The sequence below is a fragment of the Mizuhopecten yessoensis genome, unplaced genomic scaffold (assembly GCF_002113885.1).
Source record: "Mizuhopecten yessoensis strain PY_sf001 unplaced genomic scaffold, ASM211388v2 scaffold10457, whole genome shotgun sequence".
NCBI lineage: Eukaryota > Metazoa > Mollusca > Bivalvia > Pectinida > Pectinidae > Mizuhopecten > Mizuhopecten yessoensis.
Genome location: NW_018408556.1, coordinates 152,287 through 171,940, shown reverse-complemented (window position 1 = coordinate 171,940; position 19,654 = coordinate 152,287). Strand labels below are relative to the sequence as shown.

Here is a 19,654-nt window from a genome sequence, read left to right as displayed (position 1 = left end):
ACTGACCTGGAGAACTCTTTATCATATGTGATTTCGTCTAAGTGTGAAAATTATGCCGAAACCAGTTTGGACACTGCCAAAAATTTGAATTTATTTATAAAAAAAAAAAAAATTGTTTTGAGCAACTTCAACATTTAGTACGTTATACATGTTTATTGTTTAATATTTATTCGTAATTTTTGTCTTACCAGGGATCATTAATCCTCGTTTCTGCATTCATCATCATCATCGTTGTCATAATCATCACCATCACCAGAATTACCATGAGTAGCAAAACCTTCCCATATCCCGTATCCCTTCCTGAGTGTCTCCCAAGCACATGAATGCAAGGTAAGTTCAAAGCATTTGCACTTTCAGAACCTAGTACACATGTGTTTAGTCATGAATATTTCTAAATGAGTGTAAGTAAGTTAACCAAATATATAGAAAAGCCTGTTACCCCACCCCATTTTCTGAATAAATATCCCATTCTTGTGACCAGTAGTAAAGGCTATTTTTTGAAACGAAATGAGGATATCATCAAAAATTTAGGTTATAATCTGGAATTTCAGTGTAGGGCAGGGGGTACTTTTGGTCAGGCACTGCATTGGCTCCAATGTTTTTTACCTGAGCGAGTGCGCAGACATAAAAATATTGTCTTATATGTTTGGTTGGGAACCTGCGATCTTACCACCAAGGTAGGAAGGTACATTAACCTAGCACATACCTCAGACTTAGAGTGTGAGGGGTATGTCAGGAGCAGTATAGACTCCATTGTTGTTTTTTTACAAAATTTTCCAACTGTCAAACTTACATTCCTGGAGATTCCCCCTTATAGTATAGGGATATGGAACAGATGCAAGGGACATAAAAACCCTGAGCAGTTTATTGAACAGGATGAGATATTGGTTGGTCGGATAGACTTCTTAAACTCCTACATCCGTCGGGTTAACGAGAAAGTAGGGGTCACCTCCTTAAGGTTTCACCTCGATGTATTGAGGTACTCAAGCCGTCGGCGCAATCGTACCGTCGCCTACGATCTATTTAAGGACGGGATCCATCCATCCGAGTTATTAGCTCGGTATTGGATGAAACGCCTGACGGAGAAGATTTTCTCCGATTGTATTTGATCTATCTATTTCAAGTAAAAAAAAAAAGAGAAATCCAGTTCGATCAAACATGGCTGAAAAAAATGCTCTAACTTCAGAGGATGGAGAATCCCAGTATAAATTACCCCCTCCTTTGAAGGATACAGAGGCGATAAGCAATTTAGGGATTGATCCTAAGGACCTAAAAAAAGAGGACGGGGAAGTCAAAGGTATGAGTGAGGAAGAGCTGATCAAATCTCTAAAAGCTATGGGGAACTATATTATTATCCCTAAGCAACGGGATGGCTCTCGTACTTCCCCCGCTGTTGCTCCTAAACCTAGGGTGAGTATACTCTCACCAGTGGAGGAGGACGCCTATACTAGGCCGAGAACTAGCTCAATCGCGGCAGGCGATCATAGTTTCTCGGAGGCCAGTTTTTACTCAAGGCCTCAACAAACCCCTAAACCACCTCTGTTTTCAGGTGAGAACCCTCCTTTGAAAGGGGATGTCCTGTACTCTGATTGGAGGTATGAGATTCGTTGTCTCATGTCAGACCAGGAATTATCCCAGAGTACGGTGGTTCAGGCAATACGCCGCTCATTGCGGGGTGTTGCCAGAAGGACATTGGTTCATTTGGGAGAGAAGGCCACTCCACAGGAGATTTTAACCAAGCTAGACGCTCTATTTGGAGATATAGCTACACATGGCATGATTATGCAAGAATTTTTTAACTCCAAACAAAAACCTGATGAGCCAGCTACCAATTTTGGTTGTAGATTAGAGCAAGTATTGCAAATCGCGATTGAGAATGGGTCATTACCAAAATCCGCCAAAAATGATCTTCTTAGGCATAAGTTTTGGACATCACTACACTCTGATAAATTAAAGAGTCAAACTCGTCACAAGTATGATACCCTGACTGATTACGATTCACTCTTACGAGAGATCAGGACAGTGGAGAGCGAGTTGGAATTGGCCAACAACACTACTCAAAAGAAAAAAGGTCAGCACCAAGCAGTTTCAGTCGAGGTTGATCAACTGAGCGTAGGTGACATCTCGAAAGACTTTGACAAAAAGTTGAAACTATTGGAGGAGAAGGTTGTCTCTCAGATTGACTCTAAGTTTGACAAAATACTTGAAAAACTAAACAGTCAAAAGTCATACCACAAAGGTCAAGGTCAAAGTCAGAGTAAGGGTCAAGGTCAGAGTAAAGGTCAAGGTCGTGGGCAAGGAAACTCTAAGTATCAAGGCCATGGATCTAAAAAAAATCAGAAAAGCCCAAAAGAATAACCGTCTCTGCTGTAGGCCAACCAGAGGCTGGTGAACAATCAAATGGCCAAGCGGATGTGTTGGATAGGCTATTAGGTGTTTCGAACGAAGGAATAGTCTACATTCAAGGTCAAAAAGTCAAAGGTCTTATAGACAGTGGGTCACAGGTATCCACTATAGCAGAGTCATTCTATGACAGGTTAGAAGATAAACCAGAGATGAATGATCTGAGTTTATTAGGTCTGGATATCACTGTGGCAAATGGGTCTGCTCTGAATTATTTAGGATTTATAGAGTGTGATGTCCAAATACCTTTTATGCGAGAAACAAACTTTAGTATATTGGCGATAGTTGTGCCGGATACGGATTACAACAAAAAGTGCCCTGTTTTGTTGGGTACAAATGTGATTAGGCTTGTAAAAGACTCATCAGAGGAGTTAGAAATGCCAGCCATGTGGAAAACCGCTGTAGATAGCATAACATGCACGTACGGTGTGCGGTCCATTAACCGTAAACCCTTCAAGGTTGCTCCGTACGAGTCTGCAGTAGTTAACGGTATGGTCAGAGGATTAGATCCCGAAATCGACAACATAGTAACAGAAAACAACTTCGACTATTCCAACCTAAAGTATACAGTTTGCCCACGGGTTCTCAAACTTAAAAATCATGTGTCAAGCGTGAAGATCCCGGTTAAAATCTGTAATATTACGGCTAAGCCTATCATTATATCACCGAGATCATTGCTTTGCTCAGTAAATCAGGTACAGGTCGTTGACAACTTGGCTTCAAACCTGCCAGCTACTGAGGCAACAAAATCAATTCCTGAAGAGCTTGGGATACAGATAAATACTGAGAACCTTAGTGATGAGCAACTACTTAGGGTGCGTCAGGTGCTAGGGAATTGGAAACATGCGTTTTCCACCAGCGCTTTTGATATAGGATGCACGGACCTCGTGAAGCACACAATTGAGCTTTTAGAAGACCGGCCTTTTAAACAGCCGTATCGTAAGGTACCACCCGGTATATACGAAGAGGTCCGTCAGCACGTAAAGGAAATGTTAGAAGCGGGTGTGATAAGGGAATCAAACAGTCCTTTTTCATCGAACGTTGTGCTGGTTCGAAAAAAAGACGGTTCATTACGATTCTGCATAGATTATCGCATGCTTAATAAGCGAACCCGTAAAGATGCGTATATGTTGCCACGTTTCGATGACACAGTAGACACATTGATTGGGTCAAAATACTTTTCTAAGTTGGACCTTCGATCAGGATACTGGCAGATCGAGATGGACGAAGCAGACAAAGAAAAAACAGCCTTTTCTGTTGGTAACCTGGGTTTCTGGGAGACTAACAGAATGGGGTTTGGTCTTTGTAATGCTGGTGCTACTTTTCAGAGAATGATGGAAAAGTGTATGGGTGACATGCATCTGAGAGAATGTCTCATTTTCCTTGATGATATCCTTATCTTCTCTCGTACTTTTGACGAGCACTTGACTAGGTTGGAATCGGTTTTTGCCAGACTAAGCCAACATGGCCTGAAATTAAAACCTTCCAAATGTGAGCTTTTTAAGAAATCTGTGACATATTTGGGGCATGTCGTGTCTGAAGACGGTATAGCTACGGACCCTGAAAAGGTGTCTGCCGTTAAAGATTGGCCACGACCACAGAATGTAAAGGAGCTTCGTCAGTTTCTAGGATTCAGTGGGTACTACAGGCGTTTTATCAAAGATTACGCTGCAATAGCACAACCCCTGAATCAACTCTTGCAAGGTCATGATCTGCATAAGAAATCTAAGGTCAAACCGAAGGTTAAATCTAAGAAAAAACCTAAGGCAAAGGCTGAATGGGTCTGGGAAGAGTCCCAGCAGGTCGCCTTTCAGACCTTGAAGGAGAGACTGATGAATCCCCCAGTTCTGGCATATGCTGATTTCACTAAGCCATTCATCCTCCATACTGATGCCAGCGGCCTAGGACTAGGCGCTGTGCTTTATCAGAAACATGAAGATGGCGAGAAAGTGATTGCATATGCTAGTCGTGGGCTACGACCAAGTGAGCGGAATTATCCGGCACATAAGATGGAATTCCTTGCACTTAAGTGGGCAGTTACGGACAAACTTCATGACTACCTCTATGGTAATTCATTTGAAGTGGTGACCGACAACAATCCTCTTACTTATGTGCTTGGAAAAGCCAAGCTGGATGCCACCGGCCACAGGTGGGTTGCTGCTCTTGCAAATTATGATTTCACCTTGTCGTATCGTGCTGGGAAAAATAACGCTGACGCGGACGGTCTCTCACGCATATCCCAGGTTAGTACTGACGTTGTCAAGGCTATATGCCAATCAGCAGTCATTGTCGCCCCACTAGCGGAAAGTGTGTCTGACGATTCTGTGCCTTATCTGGCCAGTGAGAGTGCAGAGTCAACGGATAAACTTGCGACTATTGACTGGGTGAAACAGCAGCGTCAGGACTCGGATATTGCGCGGGTTTCACACCTGAAGAGAACCGGTTTTAATCCCAGGGGGAAACGGCTCAAGGATGAAACTCGATATGTCCAGAAAATGCTTAGAACTTGGAATACCTTGAGTTTACACGACGGTGTCCTGTTAAGAACCGCTTCTCTTGACGGTCAGAAAATCAAACAGCTTGTCCTTCCAAAGCAGTACCATTCCCTCGCCCTGAGGGGTATCCACGATGATGTTGGTCACCAGGGAAAGGAGAAAACACTTTGGTTGGCTAGGCAGCGTTTCTACTGGCCAGGTATGGAGAAAGATGTAAACGAAAAGGTTGAGACCTGCGGTCGCTGCATAAGAAGGAAATCTCCTATCAAACCTACCGCTGGTTTAGTACCCATACAGACGACTAGACCGATGGAGTTGGTGTGTATCGACTTTCTCGGTCTAGAAAGGTCGTCTGACGGATTTGAAAACATTCTAGTGATAACCGATCACTTTACCAGGTATGCCCAAGCTGTGCCTTGTAAGAGTCAAAAGGCGTACACTACAGCCAAAGCTCTCTATGAGAAATTTATAGTGTATTACAGTTTTCCTGAAAGGCTACATAGTGATCAGGGCCGTAACTTTGAGAGTGGTGTCATTAAACAACTCTGTAAGGTGGCCGGGGTTAGGAAATCTAGAACCACTCCATATCATCCGATGGGAAACGGGTCAGCGGAAAGGTTCAATAAAACACTCATTGGTATGCTAGCCACACTTGATGAGTCCAAGAAAAAGGATTGGAGATCTTATGTCGCACCAATGGTCCAGGCCTATAATGCAACCAGGAGTGATGCCACGGGGTACTCTCCCCATTTCCTCATGTTTGGATGGCACCCCCGGTTGTCAGTGGACGCGTTCTTGGGTACTGACCCTGGACAGCAGGGTACAGTAGATCCCTCCTCCTATGTCAGCAAACTTAAGACTAGGATGGAGGTGGCGTATAAGGCAGCTCGAAATGAAGCTAAGAAGAAATCCGAACAGAACAAAACCCGGTATGACCGGAAGGTTCGGGATTCAAAGCTTGAGGTTGGAGACCGTATCCTTGTAAGAAAGGTAGGGCTCAAGGGTAAAAACAAGTTGGCCGATAGGTGGGAACAGGAACCCTGTGTGGTGATTAACATCCCCAACAGTGATATTCCTGTGTATGAAGTTGCACATGATGGTGCAAGGGGACGAAAACGTACCCTGCATAGAAACATGTTGCTTCCTTTCAACTCCATTCCGGTGGAGGTTCCCCCTACAGCGTCTGACCGCAAGGACAGACGTGAGAAACGGACAGTTTGTGTCGCTCAGACAGACTCTGAAACCTCATCTTCATCTTCAGACTCCAGCATGGAGACTAAGTTATCACCCCCTTATAACCCGAGGCGTTCCACGCGACGCAGGACGAAAAGAATAACCCCTGCACATGAGACACCGTTAACTCGATACGAACCAAATACCATTATCACTGAGAGTGAGCTGGGTCAAAGTTCTGACTTAGTTGAGTTACTGGAGTCTACAGGTGACTCCAGTGTGCATGAGCCTGAGTCAGGGCTTCATAATTCTATGCGAGAGCGGGAGTCTGTGCCAAGCCTTGATTTGAGCTCACCTAGCTCTCATCAGACGGATCCAGGTGGTCCTGAGGTTCAAGAACCTAGACGTACAGGACGTGTACGTAAACCACCTGATCTGTATGGGCATTGGGTTTTTCTCCTGCAAAGTCATTCAAAAGTCTGATGTAAACCTGTCAACAAGAAGTTGTATCAACACCGAACACTAGTTTTTTAAAATCCATGTCATTGTTTTTAACATATGTCGAGGTGATTCCTTGAGGTATTTTAAAGTATTTTTAACGTGATCTGTGATGGTCTATAGCCTTGATGGTATGGATAGGCCAAACCTCAGGGACGACCTAAACAGGTGACTAGCAATTTCATTACAAGTATAGTTATTAATATAATGTTTTATACATATCATCCAGTATTGTTTTACCATCATATCATCAATGTGTTTGGATCAACGTGCTGGATTGGTATGGATTGGCCAAACCATTCAGTTCGTTGATCAGAAAACCCATTGCTTGCAGAAGCATGTATCATCATTATCTACATTGAATGGATCGGGTGTCGAGGATGTCTATTTGGACCAACCCTTATGCAGCGTTATGTGACAATGTGCAAATAGTTGTCAAGATCCTGCAGGTGTCCTATATATAGTTATAGTGAATTTGTATTCACTGGTGTGGATAGATCACCTGTAAAGGTGACCTACATTATACAAGATAATATATGCATATAAGCATATTCTTTACCATAATTGCGGAAGATCTTTGTTAATAAATCTACTCGTTTTTTGGTACATTCTATATCTGTATAGTCCATACATCATAATTCTGGTCGTGTTATTACTGTTTAATGAAACCTTGTGGGTAGCGAGGCAACAGGTTTTATGACAGTGATAATGTGTTATTGTTACTAGTGCAATAAGTTTTCATATAATCAATAACCTATGTAATAAATGTTAATATGATTTTATGTAGCGCCAGGAGGCTTTCATCAAACCGGGGGAGTGTGTAACCCATGTAACCCTGTACCCCATGTGTACTAGGTTCACTGCACTAACACATCATCTATCACGTGCATAACATTGTCATTCTTACATAAGTAAATACATGTCAGTATGTACGTGCGTGCGTATGATTGGTTGAATGGGGTGAGGAGTATAAACGGAATGCACGGGCAGACCGGAGTCCTGTCACGTCCCAACCCAACTCTCTCCAGCCATTCCTCTTCAGGACTCGTAGGAGTCAACATCCATCCGTATCAGCCCTGGTAAGTCTGTCTGTAATGTTCACATTGTCATTGTACGTTTGTAATTTACCGTCTTGTATACTCGCGTCTTTGTATTCAATTCGATGTATGTAAGTTCAGGTCAATGTGTTATCAAATGTATCTATTGTATTCGTTTGTTAATATTACAGGTTTTTCCTACGGAAATAAACAAGATAAAACATCCAAGCCTGTCGTCTTATAATTTTAGGGGCAAGGGGCTACACACTGAACGCCATGTATTTATACTCAGACAGGCTGTAAAAAAAATCAAAACTAACACATGTATGTCATTGTAGACATTTCCGTTTTGCTACTTTAAGCAAAATATATACAACAGTATACGTGGCAAACCGAGGTACTAGTTGATAATAATATAGACATATGTAATACAACTTGTTCTTTACTGTATTTCAGATTGTCCCATCATTTGTGACTTACAATAGAGGAGTTTTTATCTATGATGGGACACCATTGCCGGATGATAGTGATACAATACCCAGTTACCACTACCTACTGAATCTGTACCCTTGCTAAAAGATGCCAGTGATCAACTGCCCTATTGACGGCTGTACATACGCCACCCCTGAAATGGATACCATTGTGGCTGTAGCTCCACCCATGCAACAACCCATAAAGCCACCGCTCCACCTGCTGCTATTGCGAAGGTTGGAAAAGTTAAACGACCAACCATATCATTCGTCGGCACCAGTGAGGACTGGTCATATTTCCTATCCAGATGGACTGACTATGTTGAAGCCACCTAGGTTTCCGGCAAGGACAGAGTGATTCCACTATTAGAGGGTTGCGATGAGCACCTACGAAAGGATCTTACTCATACTGCTGGTGGAACATTAACGAATAAATCTGAGGCAGAATTTTTCAGGCCTATGAAGACACTCGCTGTGAGAGAGGAAAATACTATGGTTGCTTTGGTTATTCTTCACAATATGCGCCAAAACAGTGACGAACCGATTCGTCGCTCATTTGGTGCCCGGCTCCGTGGCCAGCCAGGAGCCTGCACATTTGTTATCAAGTGACCTAGTTGTAATGACAATGTTGACAATACAGAGGCAGTCCTTCGTGATGTACAAAGCCGAGGCTTAGAAGACAGTGAAATCCAGCTCGATCTCCTGGGCGACAACAATCAGGAGATGATATTGGAGGAAGTATTTAAATTTGTGGAGGCCAAGGAATCTGGTAACCGCTCCGCCTCACGCCTACTGGACACTCACTGCGATTGTGCAGAAGCAGCTTGTAGCTCATACAAACGTGGAGTAAATTACACTGTGAAAGACCGCAATCGACGTGAACATAAGAAGACGGACACACATGAGTTGTGTTCCTACTGAGGAAAGAAAGGACATGATATTCGTTCGTCTACAAATATCAGGAAGAAAGAGTGTACAGCGTATGGTCACACATGTAAACATTGTTGAATCAACCACCACTTAAACAGTAAGTGCAGGAAAAAAAGCAAATCGGAGACTACGACAAAATCATCTGCTGAATATGAAGGTGCTGTGTTCGACTCCCTCTGCGCTATCAACAGCCTTGGTCAGCACCGTGGTAGTAAGGCCATTACGCTGGACCATCACCTCTACAACCAGATGTCTGATACTTGGGTGAAATGTTCCTCCAAACCACAACTATTTGTCAACCTGACTGTGGGAGTCTATCACGAGGACTATGATGCTGTGTTTGCCACCACGACAATCAGATCTAGTACTGCGGATCTGACCTCCGCGAACTGGTTTTCCGATGTAGATATGCGTTCAAGGTTGCCCAACGAATGTCTCAAAAGTCTTTCAAGCATAACGGTGTTGGGATTTTCTTGCTGCAACTGTCGTCCTACATTTCTTATATTTCTTTCGAGTGCTTCCAAAACGCTGCTACTATCTCTCGCCATAGTTCAAAGTATTTTTTCTCACTGCATCCGGTTTGAAAAGTAGGCTATGGGAAATGGTACTTCCCATTCATCAATAGGTGTGGTAAGGTGATGCATTATTCTTTACGATATTTCAAATGTTTCATTTCATTAAAAAAACTCCACTTAATTGTAAAAGATTTTGCATTATGTTAGAACAGAATGGTACGGAAGAATGTTTTTTCGACTTACTAACTCGAAATTTCAAGATAATAACTCGAAATTTCGATATAATAACTCGAAATTTCGACTTAATTACTCGAAATTTCAAGATAAGGATTTTCATATGGTGGGGCGACCTGGCGTTTAGGAAGGTGGCACAGGGGCGAAGCAACGGTGGGGCTTAAGGGGGAGGGAGGGGAGCTATACCTACCGAAGCTGTTGGAATACAAATAGATGAATATTTTATTTTGTATTTTTTTTCTTTAATTTGAGCATGCATGGTCAATGCAGATTAACTGGTTTCGCCTAAAGCATAGAAGGGTCAAACGACCTATGATTGAAATCTAGAAGCACTTTGGTGCAATCTTGGGAATTTTAAAATGTATTAAAGCTTAATAATTTAACACAGTTTGATGTACTTTGGATTTTATTTAAACCAGATTCTGCCCAATCCGGATCTTTTGTGTAAACCGGCCAAATTATTTGGACTTTAACTATTTTACATTATTGTTTTAAAAACTCCGGACTAATAAACCTGCTTTGTTTCCCTATCTAATACTCTCTATACATGTACAGTATTTAACATACTTACTTTTAATCTACATCACCTTCTGCTCTAGTTCTGCTCATCTTCAACTTTCACCAACAAAAATTATACAGGAAAAAGAAGATATTCACAAGAAATATTCGTTTATCATTTCAATTATCGCCATCGATATGAAAAATTGATTATAAAGATAATGTATTATGATATCCGGGAGAGTTGAAAGTAATTGGTCAACTGTTAACTTTGCTGTCTAGTGATAAGGGTTGTACTAGACTAGGACGTGTTGTGTTGCCGGTTCACAGAGAGTTTATTTATTAATGTTAAGAAGGTATAAGACAAGGAAACAGAGCCGGTTTACAGAATGAGTTCGAAGTTTAATCAATAAAGCTATAGAATTAAAGACCAAATCCAGATTGAACAGATTCTAATTTCAACAGGTATAATTATCTTGAAATTTGGAGTTATTATCTCGAAATTTCGAGTTATTATCTTGCAATTTCGAGTTATTAAGTCGAAATTTCGAGTTACTATCTTGAAATTTTGAGTTAGTAAGTCGAAAAAACGATTTTTTTTCTACGTAACCATAACTCTTCCGTAGTAATGGCCATTTATTTAAGTGAAATTCTTTTTACCTTAATGTAAATATACATTTATTTGCATTATGTTTAATTCCACTTCAGTGAAAAAGAATTTCACTTAAGAGAAATTCTTTTTAAGGTAAATAAACCATTTTCATTATGTGTTTTTTCACTTAGGTGAAAAAGAATTTCACCCAAGGTAAAAAGAATTTCACTTAAGTGAAAAAGTATTTACCTTAAGTTGAAATATTATTAAATGTTAAAACGGCTTGCCATACACTCAGCTAGTTATTTGATTGATATCAGGTAAAAACAAAACCTGACCAATCGCTAAGACTGATACCTGGCCTTTGAAAATTACACAGGAGCGATACGCTACTTCAAAGACATCCAATTTTGCCGTTATGCGACAAACAGATTTTTTTGATGTACATCAAAGGATCAAACTAGTCTTCCCGACTCATCCACAAGGAAGTGCACACATTCAGCCTTCGATTTTGCCATGACATATTCCAGGGGTGCAGATAGCGAAGTGAGCGAAACCCCTGGATATCGAGGACGGGAAAGGTCCAGTACAGAGCTTCCTAATTAAAGTCTTTAGTATTTAGTAATTTAGTATCGGCTAATAAAGAATCTGAATCTGAAACCTCACACTTCTGTTACGTAATGGATATCAAACACCAGTTGTGTATGAATCCTCACCGAGGTACCCGAAAACAGGCAACAGACGTCCGACTGCATGTAGTTCTGAACTTGTTAAGTGAAATTGTTATAATGGACATTGTATTAAGAAGCATGTCGTATAATGTCCATCGTGATCAATTTCTGCCCTTCGGTTTAAATATTCTAATCATAAAGCTTGACTTTGACGTTTGTGCTACAAATAGATATTTGTTCAAAATTACCAAAATCTTAAGAGCTGAGACTGTTATCATTGGCAGATCATTGGATCATAAATTGACATTTTGAAACTATTTTTTTTTAATTATAGAAATGAACTGTTAATAATGGTGGACTACAAACAGTAATGTAGGTTTATCTTATTTAAATATATTAATGATTACCAAACAGATCAAAAAATAAATCAAATAAATTCAGGTCAAGCGGGCCAATCAGATTGCTTCAGTTACGTGCTGTTAAAAGTGAGGAGTTCATTCCGTTAGGGATCAGCGACATCCTCCGGTAGATAGGGGGACATAATCACGTGTTCTGACGCTTTTGTAAAACTCCTTCATTAGTTAAGTTATGATGGTTTGTTAACTTTGAAATATGCATTATCCAAGTAAAAAAATGAATAAAAAATAGAGTTTGTCAGCGAAAAATAAAAATTATCGTCCTAAATTAATTACATTTTGAGGTAGTTATATGACTGTCTATGAAGTACCCCGTATCAGAGCAAGGGGCGGAGGTCATTAAGTTTATATTGTTTGAGAAACGGTATATGGGAAAGGATACGTATTGAAACGTAGTTATTCATTTGTTCCTGTGATGTGCATCAAACAAATCCAGCGGGAGCTTTACGGTAAAATTGACCGCCATTGAAGTCGGTTCTCGCTCCTCTGTAATCTTCAAAGAAAAGGTATCAGCCTAGCGATAGTCATGCTTTTTAACCTGAGCCAATCAAAGAGCTAGCTATGTGCCTTCAATTTTTCTATAACATAGTCCAAGGGTGCAGAGAGCGTAAGTGAGCTGACCGCTGAAGTATCGAGATTGTACAGGATGTAAAATGGATAAGGTACTTGCAGAGAGAATATGGTGTATATGTATGTGGGGCAGATAGAGTATATTTAGAAGTGCCGAACAGATGTAGGTTTGGTCGAGATAAGACTTCAAAATAGCTAGCGGAATCGCATTTACCAAATTGGTAATATAATTGATTTGATATTATCGTTATTTCAAAACGGAATAAGTAAAGAAAGAAAAAATCAAAATGACTAATCAGAACCAATGTTCTGTTGGCAAATATAGAAATGGATGGCATGACTCTATGTCATATACCATTAGCATTACTCTTACAGCTACATGTATCGTATGAAAATCTTGTAGTAGACTGTGATCCTGATAACTCGACCTGGGAAACGGCCACATGGCTTTGTCGTGATGACTGGTCATTCACGGACCGGCTATATCAGTCATTCCCCGACGGAGTAGATTACGGTCAAACACAGATCCGATCGGCAACATGCGAGTCTTAATAACAGCGCTTCTGGTTTGTATTGCTTTGGGTGAGTATACATTGATGAAATAATAATCATAGTAGAATACAACATTTGTAAAGCGCCCTATAGAATTAGCAAAATTACTCTAAGGCGCTTTATAGCACATGCATACTACATGTAGTATCCTTACAGCGACAATTATGAAATACTTAAATAGATCTTACTGTTATTCGGTTTTCGTCCAAACTTTATATATAATTCATTTATTTCATTGTAATTATGAAACACGTTTAATCCACATAGTATAATCACTATTCATGATCCGAATGGATGCGCGCAGAAAGGGACTTAATGTGTGGGGGGAAGGGGGGGGGGGGGGAGTACATAGAAAAAAAACAGCTACGGAAATAGCTAATGAATATAATGGGGAATTCCAGTGATGCGGTATACCCGAGGACCCTCTCACTAGTTCAGCAACGCGAGCGTGATCAGAAGTTGGATGGGTGACCGCCCCGCACGTACATAACACACGTACATTACACAACGCGTACGAAAATACCAACGTGTCAACCAAACTAGAATTCATACTCTTAGTTGCTAAAACTAAGGTAAAGTACGAACAATGAAAGATTTACGTTCAGATCCTTGAAAAAGAAAGATTTTGTGGGAGACCAGGTATTAAACAAGTGTAGCTGAATTGATCTGTCGTCATTTTGTACATGTATACCTACTAGATATGCATACGCTCATAACGTAGCATTTGGCTGATGAAGTGGTTAATCATCGACACACCGGACCCAAAGTATTTCCGGGTTGTGATATATGGACTTTAATATAATACATAAATTCTAATCTGAAGAACTGTTTAGAAATGTAAGCACAAAGCACGTACGAGGTGGTGTCAAAAAAAGAAAGCTTAGACAAAAAAAAGTGACACATACAAATAACTTGATGTATAGAGACATGCATATAACACATGTAAGTTTGAATATTAGGTGTTCGGTAGATATGGTAACTCCTAGACACACCGACAATATTAGGTGTTCGGTAGATATGATAACTCCTAGACACACCGACAATATTAGGTGTTCGGTAGATATGATAACTCCTAGAAACACCGACAATATTAGGTGTTCGGTAGATATGATTACTCCTAGACACACCGACAGTAAGGGACAGAAAGGTCACGCGAGCGAGAGTTCTACAGGCCGAACGATTACCAAGTCGCGGTGGCCAGGTGGTTAATGCGTCTGACATTCAGCTACCACTAGCCCTCCACCACTGGGTCGCGGGTTCCAGGCCTACGTGGGGCAGTCGCCAGGTGCACGTGCTGGCCGTAGGTCGGTGGTGGCACGCCCTTAAATGACCATAGCTGTTAATAGGACGTAAAATCATGTGACACTGTAGGGGACATGAACAAACACGTGTACATGGAGAGTATAGGTGAACGAGCGTTCGACACGACGTTAAATTGAACGTCTTATAGTGAAAACCTCACAACGGAACAGCAACACACGTACGGATGCAGTTTTGAATAATACTGTACTGACTAAGTGGGTATTAGCATGTTACATCTCAAGAGAGGAGCTTTCTTATAGTGATAAAACGTTGCTCACTAAGGGTCTGAACACTGCCAGCGTTCCAGAAAGAACGACAGAGCAAGCTTGTAAGATACTGCGCCGTGCTGAGACAGATCAACTGAGATCCAAGGTGACGGGGATTTTGAAATAAAAAAAAATACCAACAAGTAATATTACAAAGGAAAAGAGAGACCTACTTAAAAAGATCAGGTAGAGATACACCTATAACGATATTATCAACTGATAAGGCTAAGACAACAGTTGTCATGGACACCGGCGATTATGAGGACAAGGTCGTGACAATGCTACGGGACAATAAAACATGTCAACAACTTCCGACTAATCCAACTCTGAAGTTTAAAGGCGCCTCATAGTCATCCTGTCTTAATTAAACCAAAACCCCAAGATAACCGAATACCAATACAGATACTTGTACCTATGTTCCACTACAGAGTACACCCCTCGAATATACTGTACGACAGAAATCCACAAACAGGGGAACCCACTGAGAAACATCCAGCGGAAGCTATGTCAACGATCATGAATCAAACAGACGGATTACTAATGTACACAAAGGTGTAAAATGTGTTCAGGTACGAGTTGTAAACAATCAAACCCACGTCGATTCGATTACTGGTTAATGGTTAATTCACACCCCTGCAGATAGAGGATCGGGAAAAGAATACACTTGCTGTTACCCACTGCATGTATCGTAAGAAGCGACCAAAGATGAAACACCCTGCGTTTTACTTTGGTGTCCTCTATTTGTGGACACAAAAGCGACCAAAATAAATCTGCACCCATTGCAATATTAAGGATCTGTATCCTTCTTTTTACTTCTAACTACCTATTATTTCCTAACGCCTTACTTGGCAACACCTCACTTATGGCTTTAGTGTTGAGCGTTCGCCCAGGTGAGGAAGGCAATGGTTCTATCCCCAGGTCGGGACATACCAAAGTCCTTAAAATGATAGTTGTCATACCCTGCTTCACGTTCAACATTACGGGGAATGGCTACAAATGGTTTACCCATTGTCAGTATAATGTGACCTTCAGCACTATAAAATCGGCATCAGATCCGCGCTATCACATGGAGGCAAGCAAAACAAAATATCCTGTCTACTGCACATATACACGCAAGCACGCATACACTACACATTGAGGCACGTCCTTAAATGTCCTTAGCTGTAACAAAATAAAAATCAAATCAAATGGTTGATTCAATGAGTAAATATAACGGACAACATTTGTCAGTTTCATTTAGTCAAAACCTAAGGAGAAATAAAAGTATGTGTAGATGTTTCAAGGCGACGGTTCCACTGATCTTTCCGTGAGTTAGACGCAGTAAATAGTTTCACCCTACCGTACTCTGTTTGCCAATGGGTAAAGCTAGCGACTTAACGTACCGTGTCTGGATTTCAATAGAATAGAACTGATGTCAGATATACCGTGGCACAAAATCTTTCACTACCCTTGTTTATCTGGAATAATTTGCGCCCTATTGTTGAATGTCTTTTTTGAGTTGCAATCAGTTATCATGATGTTATATCAATGACTGTGAAATACATTGTTCCGACATTTCAGAACTAAAAAATGGTCATGCTAAAACTAGTGTACTAATTGATTCTTTGAATCATGTACAATCAATATTCGCCATTTGCAGACAAATCCACACCCATCTGAGTTACATTATAAACACCAGGTACTCGGCAATTAACGAATACATTGTCTATCCAATTTTATTATCAATCTTTCTTATTTTATTTCATTGTTGTAGCTTTATGCCAAGCAGCAGTAAAGCGTGCATTCCCCTGCACGATAGCCTTGGACTGTAAAGCTTCAGTTGACACTTGTGAGGATACCACCCATCATTGGTCGTGTTTACACCATCTCTGCGCGTGTCAATCACATGGATCAACATCTGCTCCCAACGCCAGGCCCCACGAAGGTTCACGTAAGTAATACCAATACATTAATAATAAGCCGTCATTGTTTATCTTTGTGATACAGTATGGTAATATATATGTGTAGTAGATTAAAATTATGTTTGAATTAAACAATAAAGTGAAATATGATATTTACAGCATGCTCGGACAAAGACGAGTGTAGGATGGATAACTGTCCGCACGACAATGAACATTGCTATGACGGTGCCTGCAAATGCACACACATCAGCGACGTACGTATACCTTATGTCACAATGGCAGTATTTACACATTACTTTAATAGACATCTTTGTACTTTTACCCTTGGTAAGACATCTCTGTACGTTTTACCCCTTGTTATACATCTCTTTATCTTTTACCCTTTGTTATACATCTATGTACGTTTACCCTTTGTTATACATCTATGTACGTTTTACCCTTTGTTATACAGCTCGGTGTGTTTTACCCTTTGTTATACATCTATATACGTTTAACCTTTGTTATACATCTCTGTACATTTACCCTTTGTAAGACATCTCTGTACGTTTTACCCTTTGTTATAGATCTATGTACGTTATACCCTTTGTATGACATATCTGTACGGTAACCCTTGGTTATACATCTCTGTACGTTTTACCCTTTGTTATACATCTATATACGTTTACCCTTTGTTATACATCTATGTACGTTTACCCTTTGTTATACATCTATGTACGTTTTACCCTTTGTTATAGATCTATGCACGTTTAACCTTTGTTATACATCTCTGTACGTTATACCCTTTGTAAGACATCTCTGTACGTTTTACCCTTTGTTATAGATCTATGTACGTTTTACCTTTTGTTATACAGCTCGGTATGTTTTACCCAATGTTATACATCTATGTACGTTTTACCCTTTGTTATACATCTCTGTACGTTTACCCTTTGTTATAAATCTATGTACGTTTTACCCTTTGTTATAGATCTATGTACGTTTTACCTTTTGTTATACAGCTCGGTATGTTTTACCCAATGTTATACATCTATGTACGTTTTACCCTTCGTTAGACAACTCGGTACGTTTTACCCTTTGTAAGATATCTCTGTACGTTTTATCCTTTGTAAGACATCTCTGTATATTTTAACCTTTGTTATACTTCTCTGTATATGTTATCCTTTGTAAGACATCTCTGTACGTTTACCCTTTGTTATATATCTCTGTACGTTTACCCTTTGTTATACATCTCTGTACGTTTACCATTTGTTATACATCTCTGTATATTTTAACCTTTGTTATACTTCTCTGTATATGTTATCCTTTGTAAGACATCTCTGTACGTTTTACCCTTTGTTATTCATCTCTGTAGGTTTTACCATGTCTAATTTTATTACGCTACAAGTCACACACTGTATTTTATATACACTGCTATAAACTGAATGCAGGTAATACATTTATAAGAGTTAAGAAATATTATGGAAGAAAATAATCGTTAACTTCGCCTTTGTCAATATCTCTTTTCCAGGTTCATATCACATCATATTCACCAGCACAAAAGTACATAATTGTATTAATATTAATACCTTGTTATGCAGTGGCATAAAGCCATCACGTAACCTATGTTTATGCAACGTGTGTAATATCACTCCGGAAATGACGTCACAATTGAATAGGAACAATCAATGTGATGTCACGTCATTGTGAAGCGGACGCAATTTTCATCGTTTCAGTGGCCGCCAACTGCAAGATTAGTTTATATTATATGATAAAAAGAATCTGTCATTCGTTTCCCTTAATATTAGATTTATGATACTAGTTTTGGATTTCCCCATGAAAAATCGAAAACTTGTATCCTAAATCTGATATGAAGGTTAACTTATGACAGATCATCTATATCGATGCTCTTTTTTCTTTTCTTTCTCTCTACTAGTATAAACTTGACATAGCTATATGTATTAACTGAAGACAAGGTCTCGTGGTTACTATGGTTACTCAGAAATACATCACTTCTCCTCTTTCTTTCGTTTCAGGAACACCATCACGGATAATCATCGCTCTTCCTTCCTAATAAATCTGCGATCCGAACTTCTGTTGTTATTGTTTTAGTAACATGTACGTAAGCATTTGTTTTTTTATGAAGGCGATAAAATAAAATAAATTCTCACTGCATCTGTTACTCTTGGATTCTGCCGGCTGAAATGAACAGGAAGGAGAGGTTACCGTCTCGTATATTTATTTTATTTCAGGAACATTCTAATCTACAAACAATAAATTATACAGGCTTGTTACATTATAAACTTGCTTAGGATAGTAAAGCAAATTAACTGGCTTAATATATCTGTCTAGGGAAATACATTTGAAAGAAATGACAAAATGTGACTAAGTGTGACAAGAGATGTGACTAAGTGTGACTAGAGATGTGACTTACTGACGTAAGTGACTAAATCTATACGGTTAGCCAACCTGAACAAAATGTGACTATAGGATAACTTGACAGTCCTATAATACACTTACAATAGTGACTTCAAATATGTGACTAAAAAGAGTTAGTCACATATTGACAAAACTTCTCACTTTTCACATAAAACATGTCACATGTCAGTTAAATGATAACTATTAGCATTACTACATCAACAATCTATTACAGATCTATTGTAAATGACAATTATTGAACAATTATTAATTGCATTAAACTCTAACACAAGGCTACCAATTTATCACAAACCGAACAAAGAAAACTATCAGTTCATGTATCAACCTATGGTAAAGACAAAGTATCAGTCAAATAATCGAATTCCTCCTATCAGTCTCTATCATACTATAAATTGTTAAGTATTAACAATTTCAATCAATGGTTACTCTTATCATAATGAGTAATGCCAATATGTGGCATTCCTGTCCATTAATACACATCCGAGACTGTGCTCAATTTACATCCTATAACAATCTCTATTTCGACGAACGTCTAAAGGGAGATAACTCGTAATAACAAATTACTTGGCAAGTTGATGCCTCCATCAATATGATCGTAAAATGTAAACACACAAGTTCATACCAAGTTATAGACATCTTTCATCTCGAAACATATTCTGAATCATTTTTACCTATTTAAGTAACGATTAAACCTCCAAAAATCATCAGATAATGACAAT

General features: G+C 39.7%; 2 protein-coding genes across 2 annotated transcripts; both read left to right on the top strand.

The window, feature by feature from the left end:
* Window positions 1–1,158: 1,158 nt before the first annotated feature.
* On the top strand, window positions 1,159–2,433 carry LOC110460701. The gene is made up of 2 exons (XM_021513757.1): window positions 1,159–2,166; window positions 2,374–2,433. Exons 1-2 carry the CDS (start codon window positions 1,159–1,161, stop codon window positions 2,431–2,433), a joined length of 1,068 nt encoding a protein of 355 aa, XP_021369432.1.
* Window positions 2,434–12,974: 10,541 nt separating this feature from the next.
* Window positions 12,975–18,591, top strand: LOC110460703. Its single transcript, XM_021513760.1, has 4 exons — window positions 12,975–13,084; window positions 16,376–16,552; window positions 16,683–16,777; window positions 18,533–18,591. Exons 1-4 carry the CDS (start codon window positions 13,042–13,044, stop codon window positions 18,548–18,550), a joined length of 333 nt encoding a protein of 110 aa, XP_021369435.1. The 5' UTR covers window positions 12,975–13,041; the 3' UTR covers window positions 18,551–18,591.
* The last annotated feature ends 1,063 nt before the right edge of the window (window positions 18,592–19,654 follow it).

What these genes read in the sequence shown, in the direction of transcription:
- LOC110460703 (XM_021513760.1), top strand. Translation starts at nt 13,042, where the DNA reads ATGCGAGTCTTAATAACAGCGCTTCTGGTTTGTATTGCTTTGG. An exon ending in TCTGGTTTGTATTGCTTTGG is followed by an intron (nt 13,085 to 16,375) that starts GTGAGTATACAT and finishes TCATTGTTGTAG; the next exon opens with CTTTATGCCAAGCAGCAGTA. An exon ending in CAGGCCCCACGAAGGTTCAC is followed by an intron (nt 16,553 to 16,682) that starts GTAAGTAATACC and finishes TGATATTTACAG; the next exon opens with CATGCTCGGACAAAGACGAG.
- LOC110460701 (XM_021513757.1), top strand. Translation starts at nt 1,159, where the DNA reads ATGGCTGAAAAAAATGCTCTAACTTCAGAGGATGGAGAATCCCAGTAT. An exon ending in TGAAACTATTGGAGGAGAAG is followed by an intron (nt 2,167 to 2,373) that starts GTTGTCTCTCAG and finishes TCTCTGCTGTAG; the next exon opens with GCCAACCAGAGGCTGGTGAA.